Source organism: Ammospiza caudacuta, chromosome 7 (genome assembly GCF_027887145.1).
Source record: "Ammospiza caudacuta isolate bAmmCau1 chromosome 7, bAmmCau1.pri, whole genome shotgun sequence".
Classification (NCBI taxonomy): domain Eukaryota; kingdom Metazoa; phylum Chordata; class Aves; order Passeriformes; family Passerellidae; genus Ammospiza; species Ammospiza caudacuta.
In genome coordinates this window covers 43,542,217-43,560,225 of record NC_080599.1, presented here as the reverse complement: position 1 = coordinate 43,560,225, position 18,009 = coordinate 43,542,217, and the positions used below count along the sequence as shown (strand labels likewise).

The 18,009-nt window shown below is 41.5% G+C and overlaps 1 protein-coding gene across 1 annotated transcript in view; it reads left to right on the top strand.

Moving 5' to 3' along the window:
• GLIS1 (GLIS family zinc finger 1) overlaps positions 1-18,009 on the top strand; it is a 177,880-nt gene that overhangs the window by 72,416 nt on the left and 87,455 nt on the right. Inside the window, 2 exon segments of the mRNA XM_058808922.1 lie at positions 10,451-10,649; positions 16,531-17,632. Of these exon segments, the coding sequence (XP_058664905.1) occupies positions 10,451-10,649; positions 16,531-17,632 (1,301 nt within the window).

Below are 18,009 nucleotides of genomic sequence, written 5' to 3'. Positions count from 1 at the left end.
ACTAGGGGACTCCATTGTTTTCAGTGGTGCCTATTGAGTTAGGCCCATCGACAGCAGAACTCATTCTGGGTCATTAACTTCGGAGGCACAGTAGTATAATTTGGTGATTTTATTCTGTTTCTTAGCAGACACTTGCATTAAAGTCACGCACACACAAAACCAGAATAACCATCCTTCTCCCTTCCTGAAAACGCTGAGAGTCTTAAAGGAACTCTTAAAGATCTTCTAAAGCACCCGTTAAAAGACCATTAGAATTCGTGAAGTTGTGTTTAGGCACATATTAAGCAGAAGTAGCAAAACAATGCAAAACAATGCTGTTGTCTTATGTTATTGATTCTAGTGCTGTGCTGTTCTAGTGTTGACAATTTAACAAGGTTCCTTGGAAAAACTGGCTGTGTTAAGGAGAAGTTTCACACAAACGATTCATGATCTGGAGAATACACTGTAGTGTGAGAACATGAAGAAAGCAGACAATTAATCACTGAAGGTAGGAACCAAGGCTGAAGTTATCTACAGAGGGAGAGAGGACCAGGTATGTCAAGTGTTTTCAGCTAGCACACAAAGTCATAATGTGAGACCCAGTGTCTGAACTGAAGTCAAACAAGCTGAAGCTATTTAAAATTCATGCTGAGAGCCATGGAACAAACTGCTACTGAAGCAATTCTCCATCATTTAAAGATTCCACGATGAGATTTGATGTCTTGTTAAAAGATGAACTCAAGATCCAACAGAGTGTGGTTAAACTAGATGGAGATATCCCAGAGGAAATACAATGCACCAGGCACAGTGGCATTCTTTCTGGGCTCAGCCTGTAAACTGTGTGGTCTTTGGAAGTTTCACTCTCTTCCAGTGCTATGCTTGATATTCACAAACTCTGTCACTTCACCCTCGAGGTCTGTTTCCCACTTAGAAATTTTTCTTATAAACATTTGGTACTGACATTTAGGGAACCTCACACACCTTTTGGCCACACTTCATGTGCAGTGAACATTTTCATCTCCATTGCTCTTAATTGGCCTTTTTTTCCCAGCACCAAAGTCACATAAAAATTCAGGTGATCAAGGTTAGCAGTGTGCTAAGGTGATGGTAAAGAGGAAAGGAAAGGAATGGAGGGTTTGCCCAGACTTATAACAAGCTGAACTTCCTCTGTAACCCTCAAATCTAGTCCGAGTAGAAGTTTGTTCTGTCCATGGCTCTCCGCTCACTTTGGTTAGTCAACAATATTTACTGACTTCCTGGCTGCACTCCTTGTATCTCTAATTGAGCACTGCTATTAAAATGCAGATGTCAGAATTCTCTGTGCATCTTTGGATACGCAGTTCTGGAAGACTTCCTAACTCTGATCTTGCTTTTACTAGTTTTGTAGTGCTGTTCATTTCACTGCCTGACTGACAACCAGACAGGAACAGAACTGGGCTCAGAGACAATATGATTAATGAATTACTCTCAGTTCCATGGGGTGGGTTGGATCAGCATGCTGGAATGACTTCATGCCTTTCACGTATTCTTGATGGCAGGGATGGTCAGCAGAAAAAGTGCTGTAGATCTGAGGAGTCAGCCTTAATTAGAGTTTTGAGACTTCTCTAACGCCAGAGTCTGGACATTGTGCAACTATGTGCATGTTCCTGAGAGTTTTTGTTTAGTGTTTTATGCTGCTAAGTTGGGTTTTGGTGTGAGGGGACCTTGATGGAAGCAACCTTGACCTCTGCATGTGTGCATTTGCTAAGTTCTCTTCTGGGCTTTTGAGACATTTTTCAGAGGGCAGTTTGATGCACCAGTAAAAACCAGCAGTGAAACTGGATCATACCAAAGGTTCATTAATCTCATTATTCTTTGTCTTACCCAAGAAAAAAGATAAATTAATCCAGATAAGATTTAACTGCTGGATCTGCCTGCCATTGTGCTGCTGGCTCTCAGGGAAAGAAGTCTCTATCTGCTACCAGCTGCAAAGAACAGGATCTGATAGTGAAAAGTCTGGGGAAAAAAGGTGTATAAAGTACAGAAAAAGGACTGCTGGAGACAGTTCAGAAGAGAGACAGAGGGAAGAGATCAGAGCTCTGGAAAACGTGATTTATGAGAAAAAAACTTGAATAATGAGAGCTGTGTAACACTGGCGAGAGAAGACTGAGTGGAGACAGCCTGCAAAAACATAAAAGGTTGCTATGGAGGGCAGGAGAACAGACTCCTCTCCGTGTCCAGTTTGGACAGGACAAGATGTAACAGACTAAGTTGTGCTAAGGGGCTTTTAAGTTAGACATAAAGAAAGGAATTCTTAAGTCAAGTGAAATGACTGAATAGTTTGCTGGAAATGCTGGGGAATTGCTGGAGCCTGTGAAGTAGATTGGTCAAACACCCCCTTGAGTTTGTGAGGCTGGATTATGCTGTAGGGATACAGGACAGAGTAAATCACGTTCTGAAGACTCAGCCCTGTTTTTCATGATTGTGTAATGTGATTGTCAGGGCAAAGAGGTTCTCGTGGCTACAGTGATTGTTCTGTATCTGTTTCTTCACTGGCATATCCAGCTTCATGTAATCCCCGAGATACCTTGTTCACAGGGCTTGTGTGGGAAGTGCAGATGCAGTTTATGGAAGGCAGCATTGCTAAATAAAAACAGAGAGTACTCCACATACCTCCTAATCCATAGCAACTGCCCACTGTCATCACTGGAAGATTCATAGAGGCCTTCTAGCAGGAGCTAAAATTCTCATTGTTGTTTACTCAGTGTTCATATAAGACAGCATCCTTCAATGAGAATATTTTCCTTTTTTATAGCATTCTGTTTACTCTTTAATTTTTTCTTAATCCTCATATCTCTGCTTTTCTTCTTCTCTGTGCCTTCACCTCTTCACAGCAGCTTCCACAATAGCCTTATTCTTACCCCGTTCCACAGACTGCTAAAAAACCCCACAGCAGAGCAGGTGCTGGTGGGGATGCCTTGGTTACCCCCAGAATCTGACATTTGGAAGAGATTGATACGATGTTCAGTCCTCCCAGGATGTTCAGTCCTCCCAGCTGTTGTCTGAAGCTGCCCCATTTTGGATAAATACCTTAGTTACATGTAAGTCACAGAGTAGAGGGTTTTTTGTGTGTTACATGGCACATAGATATTTATTGCACCAAGAACTCATATGTTTGACACTGTCCTTCAGCAGACTGTGCTTACTGGTGGTACATTAAGTTGTGTGTTTAACAGGCACTGCATATGTCTGCAGCCCTAAAACTGCAGTCAGAGGAGAGTCTGCAAGAGGCCCATTCATTGGCACTGAGTGCAGAAGGGTAAATTCAATTTGAGTAGAATTAGTCCCAAGCATAGTTCTGGTAAAATAGAAAATGACATTGAAAATCACTTGATGTTAAATATATTTCAAATCAAGCCATGAAATAATGCCAAAATCTTGGCAGAAAGAAATGTCAAACAATGAAAACAGCAAATGAAAAGTAGCAGGGGTAGGCTGTTGCTCTTTTCAGCATATGTTGTGGAAACTGTTTGTTTGTCTTGAATTTTCTTTCTGGCAGTGTTAATTGTAAGCTGCAAAGAGGCCATTACTGTATTAGGTATCAAGTGTTAAGTGATCAAGGAGATGGTGTAGGTGGAACGTTTGCCTCTTATGTAGTAGCAATTTGAGTTTTCATTGTAAAATAATATTCTGTATAAGAGTACAGAGATGTTGCTAGGGGCATGTGGGTTACTTGTTAGGTGTGAGAAGTCTGCAGTGAGTCTGGATGGAGGCTGTGTGTGAGGATGTCTCCTTTTTTGTAAGAGCAAGTGTTTTAGGAGAATGTGTAATCTGCAGCAACCAAATGCATTTTGGCTGTAGCTTTTCATCCCTCATACCTAAAGAACCAGAAAACAATGTGTGGAAGCTCTTGCAACAAGTGATCTTGAAGCAAAGACAGCAATGGAAAGGAGAGGCTCATGAAGCATCTCATAGGAAAAAAGCTTAATTCACACTTCTGGAAGGACCAGCAAATGGGAGCCAACCCATAGCTGGCAGTGATGAGCAGGTTTGCTGACTCCCCTCCACTGTATTCCATGTTCATGTTGGAGCATTCCTGCCACAGAGCAACATGGAAAGTTCTTTGTAGACTCCAGTGAATTTTGGTTCCTATTGTGACAGATTTTCTGTCTCTTTTGCCTGTGAGTAGACTGGTTTCCAAATGCACGTATCAGAATTACACACACAAGACTAAATGTGCATCCACATCCCACCAGACCTTTTCCTCCACCCAGCCTGCATTGAAAAGAACAAAATGCTGTCTAGTTACCAGTTTCCACCATTTCTCAAAGTTTATTTTTCTGTGTAACCCCAGGTGATCTACAGTGATTCTGTCTTTGTAGCTCTTACTGACTTAGTGACACTTTGGGCTCCTAAAAAATTGAGCCCAACATCTTGATGGAAATATTTTTTGTTGTGTTGGGGTTTTTTTTTCCTTTCTAATGTATTTAGTGTACTGCTGAGCCAGGCAGACATGAAATTCCTTCTTGGAATATGTTTATATAAGACATATGCAAGGTGCCATATGGCAAAACCCCAGCTTTCATTCCTTGCACATCCTTGTGTTTCAAATGTTTGGGAGAGCCTGTACCCCTGTGGAGTCTTTACATGGTCTGCTGCTAGAGCTTCCATGGAAAAGAGAGGCTAAATGGGCTAAGTAAAATATAGGGGAGCGGAGATCTGGGAGTTTAAAAGTTCAGGGCTTAGTAAGTAAATGGGAAAGCAATAACCCACATGCAGTTCATAGTAGGCATGCTCTGGCTTTTAGGAAATTAAATGACTTAGAGGACAGAAGAAAAGGAATAGATTTTCTCATTCTCTGCATGCATGGAAAGATCCTGATTCCCAATGGAATCGAGTAATCAGTTATGAAAGCATCTTTACAAGGGGAGCAACTCAAGTACCTCATCTCAAAATGTGTGAACTTCTGTCTTGAAAGAGTTGCTGGATTTCTTTCAGCCTACAGGCTCTGTCTAGTGACAGGGTGCTGTGAAAACCCTGGTGTGTCCTTTTAGTGCAGCAAAAAAGACAAACCAAGGGGGCCAAGGGCAGGTGAGAGTATACATAACCCTAAACAATGTATGATTGTCTTAAAGCTTATACCAGAAGCACAATGGCATTTATTTGGGGTGTATGGATATCCTACCTATCAGAAATATTGAGAATTGAACCTATTCCAAACATGGTCTTCTTAAAAAAAAAAAGCACATCAAATTTCATTACATTGAGCTTATATTCTCCAAGTGCCCATTAGGAGGGTTTGGGGATTTCCTTTTAATTAAAATAATGTTTGTTGAGCTTAATTTTTTCCTAAAACATTTATTTTTTAATGTTTTTTTCCCCCTGTTACTAAAATCCAAGTAGTGAGGAAAGATAACTGACCACAAAACAGGCCAGATGTGCTGAGAACAATATTTTTCAAATTGCCTGGCAACAGGAAAAGGGTGATTCCAAGCTGAAGAGACTCTGTAACAATGAATGTAATGACAAGACCTGTGTTGCATCCAGTTATAAAAGATTTGTCCTAGTTGTTACAAAAGAGGCCAATGGTCATTTTCAGTCTGCTCTTACCTCTGTTTGGATGTATAATTTAAAAGTCTGAGATCCAAACAGAAGCCAAGAATGTTGAGTTTCAAACTGCTTGTAGGGAAAGACTCATTTTGCTAGTAAACAGTGTATTTCTCTATTTCTTTGAGAATCTATTCACTATTGGCTAAAACAGTTCTGTGCTTACACATGTAGAGTCTAACTGAGAACATCAGCCGAGGCTGTGAAGTCAGTGGAACTAAAGCTCATGGCATGTGTTTTCCTGAATCTTGGCTGTACTTGCTAAGTTGAAAAAGTGTTGTGCAGGTCTCAGATGGAAATCTAAACTTTGTAATATTGCAGCTGGTTTAGCAGTGAAAGATGTGGTAGATTATTATGTGTTCTTTGCTGCCTTTAAAATACCATGATAAAGTTGAATATGGGAGCCAAATCTATTCACATGCTTGAAAGTGAAAAGGTTACAGATCTATAAACTTCTGAAGTGTTTTCAAATTGTGTTAAGCTGGACTGATACAGAATTAACCACGTTGCTTTATTCGGTAGTGCCGACCATACGCATTCGCTCTGCTAAAATACTGTGTGTAGTCTGCAAAAATAAATTCCCCAGAACAGAAATATACTGCAATCCAAATAACTAGTTTTAAAAATAAATTGAACATGAAATAACAAATATGGATGTAGCCAACACTTAGGGTCCAGAATTTACTAGAAAGACACACATGGCTTGTATTTATCTTCCATGAGTTCTCAAGATTGATACTCGACAAATTATTTCTCTATCTGGGTTGTTTTAGTTTACAAGGGTTTTCTTAGCCCTTCTGTCTTCACTCATACATCAATGTGAAAGCAAAGAAATAAGTATTTCTGTTGTAGGATTTTATTGCATGGTTCATAAATCTTGGAGGAAAGAGACCTTTCTTTTTTATTCTAATCTTATTCAGTGCTATTGGTTTTAATCCTAATCTTTTATAGATTGTTGTCATCTGTGTCTATTTGGAAATAGGCAGAGGATCTGCTATCTCTGTTTTGAAACACCAATGGAGGACAATTTTGGTCTTCACCTGACTCTCACTATGTAGTGTGGTCTGCTTGGTGATAAACAATGTTTTGGCTCTCACTGTGTTTTTATTAAGGTAGTGTACAAGTATTATAAATAAATGAACCCATGTCTCTATCAGCTCTATGAAACAGACTTTAAAATGTGAACAGGTTGTAACTGATACAGAGATCCAGAGTGAACCTGGGGTGTGGTGTGAGCTGCTTTGTTCCTCTTTGACATAGGAGCTCTTGAATGCAGCAGTGATAATTTAGTGCTGCTGCTGTTAACCACTTCAGAGAAGGCAAACAGCAACAAAAGAGACTCAGAGTGCAGGACTTTCCCCTGTGAAGGAGTGAAAAGCCCAAATGTCTAGAGGTTTGTTGTGTATGAGATGGTGCAAATGACTGTGAAGAAACTGGCCAAGAGAAAATCTGAGCATTCCTTCTTTTTGGATCTGGAAGTCCTTGTTTAGGATGTGTTGTTTTCAGATCTAACTGAAAATACCTGGATAAATACTGCAAAACCTGAAAATACTTGGGTAAAGTCTGCTAAGGCTGTAATGGCATCTGTGGCTAATCACTCCAGCCACTTCTAAAATGTTTTTCCTACTCTTGTGTCTATAATAGAAAAATTTAGACCCCAAACTCATATCCCTGCTAATAGTGGTTCACTGAAACAAAGGAGAAGCCATGTTTTTTCCACAAGGCATAGAAAATCTGTCTCCACAGTCACACAGTTGGGCCTGCCTTGTAAGGGGTGTAAGAACAGCTATCTACTTCCCATCCTTTGCTTTCTTTTCCTTTGCTACTTTTCTGCCCTTAAGGCTTGGGGTCATAGGATTAAGACAATTCCTCCCTTTCACCATAGAGAATGGCATGACAAGCATAAAAAACTTCAGCAAAGTGTTGATTCTGTTGTTATTGTTGAAAATGTCAAAAATGGCCTATTTCATGAATCACTTTGAAGATTCTGTGTTTTGAAGCACTCGGTTTGTTCATTAGAGCTTTCAGTGAGCAGCACAGTGCTGTGCATCTCTGCATGGGCCTGAATTACTGACTGTGCAGGAGGTGTGGCAGCCACCCCAAACATTCAGGGCTGTGGATTATTCAGGATTCGTCACATGGAATGACCTGCTGAGTGTGGGTATGGCACCTTCTCTCCCATGGCTTTGCTGTGTTGGCAGCTTTTGAGTTAACAATTCCCTCTCAGTGGAGGGATGTGGTGGCCTCTTCCATCACGGATGATTTTCACTTGTTTGAGAAAATCTGGTGCTGTTTGGTCTTTCACTCGTCTCACGTGACTCATCCAGCTGCCAGTAACAGCGTTCCATTTCTCAGTGTTGTCGTGGTACATTTTGGACATCACATCCAAACAAAACCAAGAATGGCCGCTTTTTTTTTTTTTTTTTTTTTTTTTTTAACAAGAAGTAATTAAAGAGAATAAGCAGTAAGAAAAAAAAAGGCAAATGACCTAGTTTGGTCTTTGCCGCAAAACCCACAACCCTCTGGGGATATCTAGTATGTTAGGCAAATATTTCAAATCTGTCTCTATTTCGAATGTGAGTCATTTCAATTAGACATCTTTCAGTTATTTGTTCATTGGTCTTAATTAGGTAAACTCCAAAGCACTGCAGCATGCGTTTATTGTTGAATAATTACTCTTTTGGTAAGTTTTCTTGCTCTTATCTTCTTAGCCTTAATAGCTGATTTTGTCAGTAAGGGTGAAGCTGTCCTGAATGGTAAACAAGGTGTTCCCTAGGGAAGAAAAAGAATTATTGCCCTTTAGTAGGGGTGTTTTAAATGTTGATCTCATTGTTGGACAGACAGGTTTGGCTTTGTGTAAGGAAATGCTCTGTTTTGTTCTTGGAGAATTTGCCCCTAACAAGAAATGTAGGGCTGACCCTACAGGTCCTGACCAGTGTGAGCTGTCCTTCCCGAGGTGTGTAGCCTCATCACAGTCCATGGGATCAATTGTCACACGACTTAATCTGGCATAAATCAAGAAAAAACTCCCCCAAAGTCAGTTACCCCAAAATGAAAGAAGCAAGGTACCCAAAATTGAACTAACTTGATTACTCATATGGAAGGAATTGCCTGATTGCAGCCTTTGCACACTACTGTATCAACTCCTTCCGTTCCCTTGTGAACACTTAAATGTGAAGATATAAATCAAAACTGCAGGACACAAAAAGACAAAAGTTACCTTGATGGATTCCACTTCCATGAGATCCTTCTGGAAACCATTCTGCTTTTATTAGATTTACTCTCTGTAAATTAGGATTAGTTTTTTATATGGATTTATGGAATGGCTATGGTATAGTGCAAGCAGGGTGAACCCTCTGGTCAAAGGCAAGGGAGTGTGTGCTTTTTTCATCTGTTACTGGTAAGTTACAGAATGTAGGTTAAAGGCCCCTCGATACCAGTGAAAGAAGAGATCTGGTTCCAGACATGGAAAGTGCTTAAATCTTATGTGTGCCAGCCAGTGATATTAATATTGTATAGAACAGCCAGTTGTCAAAGGGCCAGATTCTGTTCTCAGTTAAAGTGGTGTAAAGTGGATTTTTTCCCTTTTTTTCAGAGGTAATGAATTTGCTTTCACATGTGCTTGGACACTTGAACACTTGGGTTGTCTGTGTTTGGAGATAATCTCACTGTTCTTTTTTTAGTTGCTTTGGGGGAAAAAGCCCGTGAGCTGCTGGTGTTGTTCTTGTCCATCGTTGTTCCAGCTCACATGTGGTGAGCACATTTCAGAGGCTTTGGTGCAAGTGCAACTGCACTCAGGGCACTGTTGTGCAAGAAATTTTTAGCTCTTACTAATTAATCTGTAAGGTGCTTTGTGAAGGCAAATGGATTGGCTGAAACACAGAATTTCATGGATTTAGCATAAGTGTTCTGTTCCTTTGCAGGGAGCGAATGTGTTCTTTGATTTGACAGCTACAAGAGAAGATAATTATTTTTGACAGCACAGGGATAGTGTTCATGTTATTCTAGGAAATCTCTGTCTTCACACAAACAGGTATCAGTGTGTGCTGCAGTTGGTATTGCTGAGCTTTGGTGGAAGCTTCAAGTTTCTGTGTTTTGATAATATGATAAAATTGGTAAAGTACATATTTAGAAAGCCCTAATGAATTTCAGACTTGTGTCATTTGGGGAATGAAAGAAAGTGTTTTATTACAAGTCCAGTATAAATCTTAAACACTTAAAAAAGGATCTGCAGTATTTTGGAGGGAAGATACATCTTGACTGTATTCCAGGTAATTCTGCTGTTGGAAAGAGAGGAACTGTGAATTGGGTATTGTAATATGATTGATTTACCATCTTCCCTTGGTGGTGTGGCCTTTAAAAACTTATTCACAGTGTTCAGCAGTGTATTTAGATACCCTTCAAATGTGATTCATCTACCCTAGTTAACAGTCCTGCTAAGGTAGGTATTGACCCTGAAGTGAGTTAAATTATGGCGCGATAAAGCCAGAAGAGGAATGGAATAAAGCCTCATGGAGCTGTAGACTCCAGAGGATATAGTGATAATTTATGTCATGGTTACAAGTAAGGCAGACTGATAGTTAGAAAGACCCACTACAAGCTGAAAGGCATCCAAAGTGATCTTAAACACCTCAGTCGAAACCCACTGAATACAACTGACTGTTCAGGCCAAAAGAGGCTTCATTTCTGTACAACGAGAAATAAAAAACCCCACATCCAAATTCCTTGGCAATTAATTTTTGTTTCCTTGTGAAACCTTTCATTGCCACTGCCTTGTTGTAAAACCAAGAATTTTGCAAGCCAATACAAAATGAGTTTACAAAGTTGTCAGTGGAGAGAGTTCTTAGTCAAAGCCTTATCTCTTTTTTGCTTATTTTTTTGACAGTGAACGGTGGCTACAGTCACTGCAGTTTGATCTCTGAGAAGAAGAGCATGATGGACATGGAGGTGACGGGTGGCTCGGTGCCCGTGGGCAGGCAGGGTCTGTTCCTGCACGCGGGGAACTCCCTGGTGCGGGACCACGCGCTGTCCCGGGAGCGGCTGCTGCACGTGGGCCAGCTCAACCTGGCGCACTCGGATCTCAGGTACCGCTCCACGTTTCACCACCTCGAGCCCTTGGCTCCGTCCCAACGCCACGGTGCCACCAAATTACTGCCTGGGAGGCAGGGATGGCACTCACACCCAGCCCGGTGTCCCCCACACGGTGATTTGGAATGCCACCATCAAACCTACAGGAAGCCAGTGCCGCTTCTATTTCTACAGCATTTCCCTTAATGAAGTATTTGCAGAGTTCCCATACAGCCACATCCTTTGGTTTTGCTTTTAAGGCCGTAATGTGAAAATTTGGTCTCTGGTTTTGATATATACACTGTAGTTGGATATGCTATGAACAGAATCTCTATTTAAACATTTGCTATAAATTAATTATATGAAAACACAGAACTCCATTATTTTTTGTTGTTGTTACAAATTTAACATTACCAGATTTTAAACAAGTACCCCAAACAGACATCCATTGTGAATAGAAACCTGCTACAAATTAAAATCTATCCATCTATTTTAATTATGCTGCTTTTTGGCAGTGTATATAATAGGAATAATCTTGACCTTTTTGAAGAGCTGTAGAAAAGAGAAGCCTCAATAAAGTTGCAGCCTTTATCTTAGGTACTTGGAATATTTGGCACTCCGTGGATCGACCTATCAGGCTCTGAAATTTCCATATTCACAGCAAGGGGAAATATGGCCTACAGCTTGGTCTTGAAAATCTGACTGTTCCTGATTTTATAATGCATATTCATGCCTTGTTTCCCCTTTTCAATTTACTGGTGGGTTAAGAACATCTGTGTTTTCAGGAGAAAGAGGCACGGTAATGTGGCAAGCAAGTGGAAAGGCTTTTTTTCATGTTTGTTTGCTTGTTTGTTTGAAAAGGATAAATAATATCCATGCCACAACAAAATAATCCACTATTGCCACATGGATTTGTAGATGCCTTTGCATCTGGATGTAAATCTGCTCCCTCCTGGTTTCTTTATGGCTCACTGTGGGACTGGCAGTTATCAACCTTTTTTTTTTTTTCATTCTGTCAGTGAGGACAATTATGAAACAAAGATAATTAAGGCAGGAGCAAACAAAAGCAGGAATAGAATACTCTGCTTAGATCTTTTTGAACCTTTTTGTAAATTTTATAATGAGGAAATGACAGATACCTTCATACCTGGCATCACAGTACCCATCCTCAGAAATATGAACCCCTTCCAGCCTCCATTTGGAAGAGAATTCCCAGAACAACATAAAGGATTGTTGACTGCATAACATGAGAAAGTAGCAGGTGGTAGGCCTGATTCCCTCCCTCTGCTTTGTGGCATGGTCTAAAGCCTTAAGACTCTGCTGCCTCTCAGTTTGGAAGTGTTTGGAGAATATCCTGAAGGACATTACAGGTTGTTTTGTATCCCACTGGTCATGCTCTGCTTGTATGTCCACCTGGCTAACAGTGCATGGGATTTGCAAGATGAAGCCAGTGCCCAGCTCTGCTCTGTGGTCCTCACAGACACAGTGCCTCCTTATAACACAGTGCTTTTCATGAGACGCATGGCACAGGGCCAAAGCCTTGGTGTTTGAGAGAAGATGAACAGCATTTCAGACCATTTCTTTTCATGTTGTTTGGATGTTGAAGATTGTGGACAAGCAAGAGGAAAGAAGGTCCTTCCCTGAAGAACTGAAAAGAGGAGAATGAGTGACTCAGAAGTGACTGAGCTGGGAGTGATGCCCAGGAGAGGAGTGAAGTCAGTGGGAGCCAAGGGTGCTCTGTGCCTCCCCAGATCTCAGCCTTCATGAGAAAATGGATGAGAGAAGTAGGGCTGCAATTGTCAGATATTGGAGCACATGGACATCAGTACAAACTCTCTTTGCTTGTTCTGGCCAGCTCTAATGATTAGCAGAGAGATAAAGGGAGACATAAATTCAAACAATATCTCTGGGTAGAACTTTGAACCACTTTGCATTTCTAGGTTATGGAACATACAAGGAAAAGCCAAACAAACCAGGGAGCACTTCCCCTAGCAATCAAAAATCTTATTTTAGAGTTTGCAGTTTTGATTGTCTTTGTCCTTTTATCACTTCGATGCACTGAGACTTGTTATCTCCTTCAGCTTCTCCCTGAAATTGTTTTCCCTTGGAAACTGTATTCTAGGGATGACTGCCTTAGTCCAAGAATCATGATCCCTCTTCTTCTGGCCCCTTTTCCCCACTCAGTTAATAACTTTTAAGCTGTGCAGCATAATTGCTGCTACATTCTATCTGTGAATGCAATGTGTGTGGGACTGGAAAAGTCCCAATACCTTCCTCACCACAACTGGAGGCAGCGCACAGCTAACGTTGGCCTTTTGTCAAATAATCCATTATCAGCTCCGGCAAACCCGCCCACACTGCGCTCAGGGTGTAAAACCCAGGGAAGGCATCAGAGCACTCGGATAGTGTTGCACAGGGTCCCTGGATGTGCAGCACAACAATCCCCTCCAGCTCCTTAAAACTGTCAGTTATCACCGGGTGCACATTTCCAGTGGCAGTGGAAGGCATGTATGTTTTGTAAATAATCCGGAGATTTCAGATACAGTCATCTTTTCCTCTGAGGGCAGCTGGGAACTGCAGTGCTTCTGGCATGGTGCTACTGGCCTCGTGCTCTGGCTCCAATTACCACGTAAGGGAGTCTCTTAGGAAACACTGCCTCAGTATCCTCTGAGAGGCTGCTGTTACTCTTCAAAGGCCTCACACTCAGCTTTCATGAGCTTAAGAGGCATTCTGTTCCCTCAGACTGCCCATCCCTGGTGCGTGGATGCTCCCTCTGAAGGGAGGTTTGTGGGGTATATTCTTCTGCTGACCCCACTCTCTTTCCAGGGTTGCTTATGTGGAAGCCCCTGCAGAGCTGCTCATGATGATCTGTGTGTCCATGGTGCTCCTTGCACTGCCCTGCTCTCCTCTGTCCCTCTCATCTTACCTGTTTATTTAATATGCATTTATGTCTATATTTGTCCAGAGATTGTGAAATCCTTACAGCCAGCACGGCCTGTGGGTACCAGACCTGGAGTCTGCTCCACGGCTGTAAGAGCAAGGTGCCAGGGGCAAAGAGTCAATGGGTATAAGGAGAGCCCCCCTGCAAGCTGGCTGCCAGACACCTTGTGTCACTCCTGCATTGGTTTTGCTTCTGTTCCTCTTCTCCCTTCAAACCCCTCAGGACGGGGAGAAATGAGCAGGGCTTTCCCTAGAATAGTGATGTCTGAGTTCTGCCAGGAATACAGGAACTTTGCATTAATGCACCTTGACGTCAGGTACCCCAACACTCAAACACCAGGAAATTGAAGAAATGTCAGATTTCTCCCAGCAGAGTTAAATAATATGGGATGTATAATGTATGTAAATTACAGTGCTACAGAGAAAACTGCAGATCCTGGAGAGGACTTGGTTTTGATCTGCACAAGCAGCCTGTGCTTATTATTTTGTAGGCAGAGAATGGATAAGACTCATCTGTGGCAGTGGGAAGAATGACTTTAGTGCCCTCATCTCATTTGCTTTTGAAGTAAGGCATTCCAGCTTGCCTTGTGGTTCAGAACTCTCTTCTGTGTGTCACAGAATCTGCACTGCAATATCATATCAATACAGTCTTGACTCTGAGTAAGATCTTCTGCTGGAAAGGTTCCTGAGGATTTTGGAAACCTAATTTTTCTCAAGACAGGGATGTTTGTGTCCATCCTGCAGGTACTCTGCACTGACTCCAGCTTAATCAAAAATCAAACTTCTCTCATGGATTTCTGGCAAGATGGGAGCTTTACATAAAGCTTAATAATACAACACCAATTATCACAGGCTGAAATGTAAGGCTTGGGTTAGCTTTATATGATGTAGGAAATGTGTTGAGTTTACTTTAGCATGAGGCTTTGGGACCACAAAACTGTGATACAAACTGAATTATTTAGGAGAGTTTTTGTACAGCAGAAACCAAGTAATAGGAAATGCTGTGCCTGGCATGGCGTGCTGTAAAGCCTTTCTCAGAATGAGTTTAAAACACCAATCTTTCACTGAGCAAACAGAGCAGGGTTTCCCAAACATATGCAATAAAAGTATACTTATGCCACATATTTTACAGACATATGGTTCTGTAAATGTTAAAAAATAATGTATGAATGCTGTTTGGTTTGGTTTTTGAAAATATAAATTTGCCATCTGCAGAAACAGGTGCTTTACGTTTATCCAGAGACCAACTGTGCAAACCTAAAGGGAGAAATTACAAACAGTGCTTTATGGAAACCTCTAAAATTTTTTAATGTACTGTTTTAAACTTTCTGGTGGAAAACAAATTATCTGATTGTTCTGTATCAGTGAATGCTGGGGAATTTAACATCTCTCATGATCTTAAAGGGTTTTTTTACATTAAGCCCTATTGGAACTTAGAAACCTGTCAGTAGTGAATGCAGTATTCCCAGTTGTGTGCCTCAGACAGGTACCAGTTTTTGACAACCTTAATTTCATGGGAAGGAAGTATTTTTGAAGCTTTTGATTGTTGTTATTTTTTCCATCCCTTTTTGGTTTTTTTGAGGGCTATTACCAAGGAAATTTTAGAAGTTATCCCAGCTTCCCATCTTAATATTAGTGATGGATGAATGGAAATAATAGCGATAAAATAATCTAAAGTGTAAAATAAATGCAATTTATTCAGCAGATTCATAGTTTAGTGTATAAATGTCCAAAATACTTTCAAGTACACGTGTTTCGTGCTTTAAAATGTGTCAGACCTGTCTTAGCTGTGGTGTCACACACAGGCTGCGAAATGGCTGGGTTTTCTTCAGCTTTTGTGGTGCTAGCATCATAAAAGCATAAAATTCATTTAAGTGGAACATGTCAGCTTAAGAGCCACGGGGCACTCCTCTGGAGGGTTTATTAGCTCAGGCACAGCTTTCCTGCACACAGATGTACTGTTTCCTCTCCTTGGTCTGGCACGATGAAGCCATAGGTTAAACCCTCCCATGCTTTGGGGATATGTAAGGAACACCCTCTGCTCCTAAGAAAAAGCACACAGTTGGATCATCCACAGTAAATGTTTATAGCTGAGATAAAATGTTTTATTTTAAGCCATAAACCAGTTGCTAACTGCTTGGAAGAAAATGTTAGGAGCAAATGTTTCTTAATGCAGTGCTTTTCTGAAAAGTCTTTTGTGGAGTTCCTCAAGGATCTGCTTCTTCAATGAATGGATTCAACACACATGAAAAATGATGAAAAATCACTTCTGCAAAACAGAACTGTGATTTACAATCCCATGCACTCTTTATTATGAAAAATGGAGATGGGAGTACATAGGCTGCCATTTTAAATTTACTGGCTGTGAACTTTTTATTCTGTGGAAGTAAATGCTCAGCAGATCTCTCATTGATTTTGGAATGCTGGTTGAAAGCAGGCAATTCTTCTGCTGTATTCCTTTTTTCCTCAGTGATCTGGCTCCTTTTTTAAGTTAGCAAAGGAAAGCATGTCTCTAACATGTAAGCAAAGCTCAGCTAGCCTTTTTTGTGTCAACAAAAATGCCAAGGCATTTCCCCAGTGTGCTCTGAGGAAAATGACAGTATTTTAATAATTCAGAAATGCCCAGAGTTCTCAAACTTCATTCTCAGTTATTGTTTTGCCCAATCTATTATGCATTGAAAGTCTCAATCGTGATTGATGAGCTGCCTGTAGCAGTGAAGATTCTCTGTTCCATGTGTAACCCAGTGTGTCAGATTAATCCTATGTAAAGTGATGCTGTCTTTACACAGGTTGGAGAGGAAGCACTGCAGATTTTTTTGGTGTAATTGCTGCATTAGACAGGCAACATCAGCAGAGAGCAAGTGCTTCCGTTCTGCAGGGCTTAACAAGTGTTATGTCTTGTACAAAAATCATAAACCCTGTGGTGGTTAGTGATGCTTAATGAAAACTGTATTGCAGGTCACCCAGGTTTCAAGACTCAGTAGATTCTGCTGCTCCATGCCTGAATGGAAGTCACCCGGCTCAGCACATTAAACAAGAATGCCCCAGTGATTATAAGGTTCTGTCTGAGGCTTCCACACATAGGAGGATTACAGAGGGGATGGAGCTGAGAGCCTCCAGTAGTCTGCACCCTGAACTAGACCTAATGAATAATAGCTTTACAAATTCACTTTCATCCTACTTGTTTAATAATGAACACAGCTCCTCCCTGGGTCCTTTGTCACTTGGCACCCCTCAGCACTCGGCCAGGCTACAGACAAGCAACCTGAAGAAGAGATGCATCTCCGTTGTGCCGTCTTCAGCCGAAGGAATCGATATTACAGCGATCATCCGCACGTCGCAGACGTCACTGGTCACCTGTGTGAATGGACTGCGAGCTAACTCAGCTGGCATTTCCTCTCATCCTGTGGAGATCAGTCATCACAGTGCTCAAAAATCCTCTCAGCCCCAGTCTTGCTCTCAGCCTGGAAACCCTTGCAGTATTCCCTCCCCTCCAGCATGTCTTGTACCTCTTTCCACTGAGTGTGACAGAGGTGACTGTGAGCAGATACAAATGCAGCAAGTCGAGGAGAATGGCAGCCTCAGCCTTATGATGAATGGCACGAGCCTTCCTCCCCAGAACTCCTCGCACGGCACCCAGAAGGTGAGTTTCTTAAAACAAGAACCGGCTGACGATTATTCCTCCACTGCTGATCTCTTCCGCCATCACCAGGGGCTGCCTCCCCCGTACCACCTCCACCAGCAGCTCAGCCAGAGCCCAGGCACGCTGCCTCACCTCAGCACCTCCATGTCTCCCAAGTCCCTGCAGCCCAGCGACGGCGATGAGCAGGACCTCAGCAGTGGCAAGCAGGTGTGTCAGTGGATTGACTGCAGTGCCACGTACGACCAACAAGACGAACTGGTCAGACACATAGAAAAGACTCACATTGACCAGAGGAAAGGAGAGGACTTCACTTGCTTCTGGGCAGGCTGCGTCCGCCGCTATAAACCCTTCAATGCTCGTTACAAACTGCTGATTCATATGAGGGTTCACTCTGGAGAAAAACCAAACAAGTGCATGGTAAGTCTGGATTATATTTGTTTGAATAGAAACATAACTGCTCTTCTCTCTTTCTTGCTCTCTCTTCGATCTTATTCCAGTGTAATTGTTGTGCTTTCCTGTAACTTAGTCTGTAGCAGGCTAAAGGGGAATTGGAGAAAACCTTAATCTAGAAGGAAATGATTGAGTAAAAAATACTGTAGTTCTTGGAAAAGGGATTCGGTTTCCTTATATGAGAGCTTAACTTTTAATACAGTGCTTTGTTTTTTTAATATTCATTAAACCACTAATAAAGTGATGATCAAAGCACGCAGCCGTCACTTAACGTAAAACAAAGTCACTGAGCCTCGGGTGACATTTTTAATCAAGAAACATAAAACACATCTAATGAAATTCTT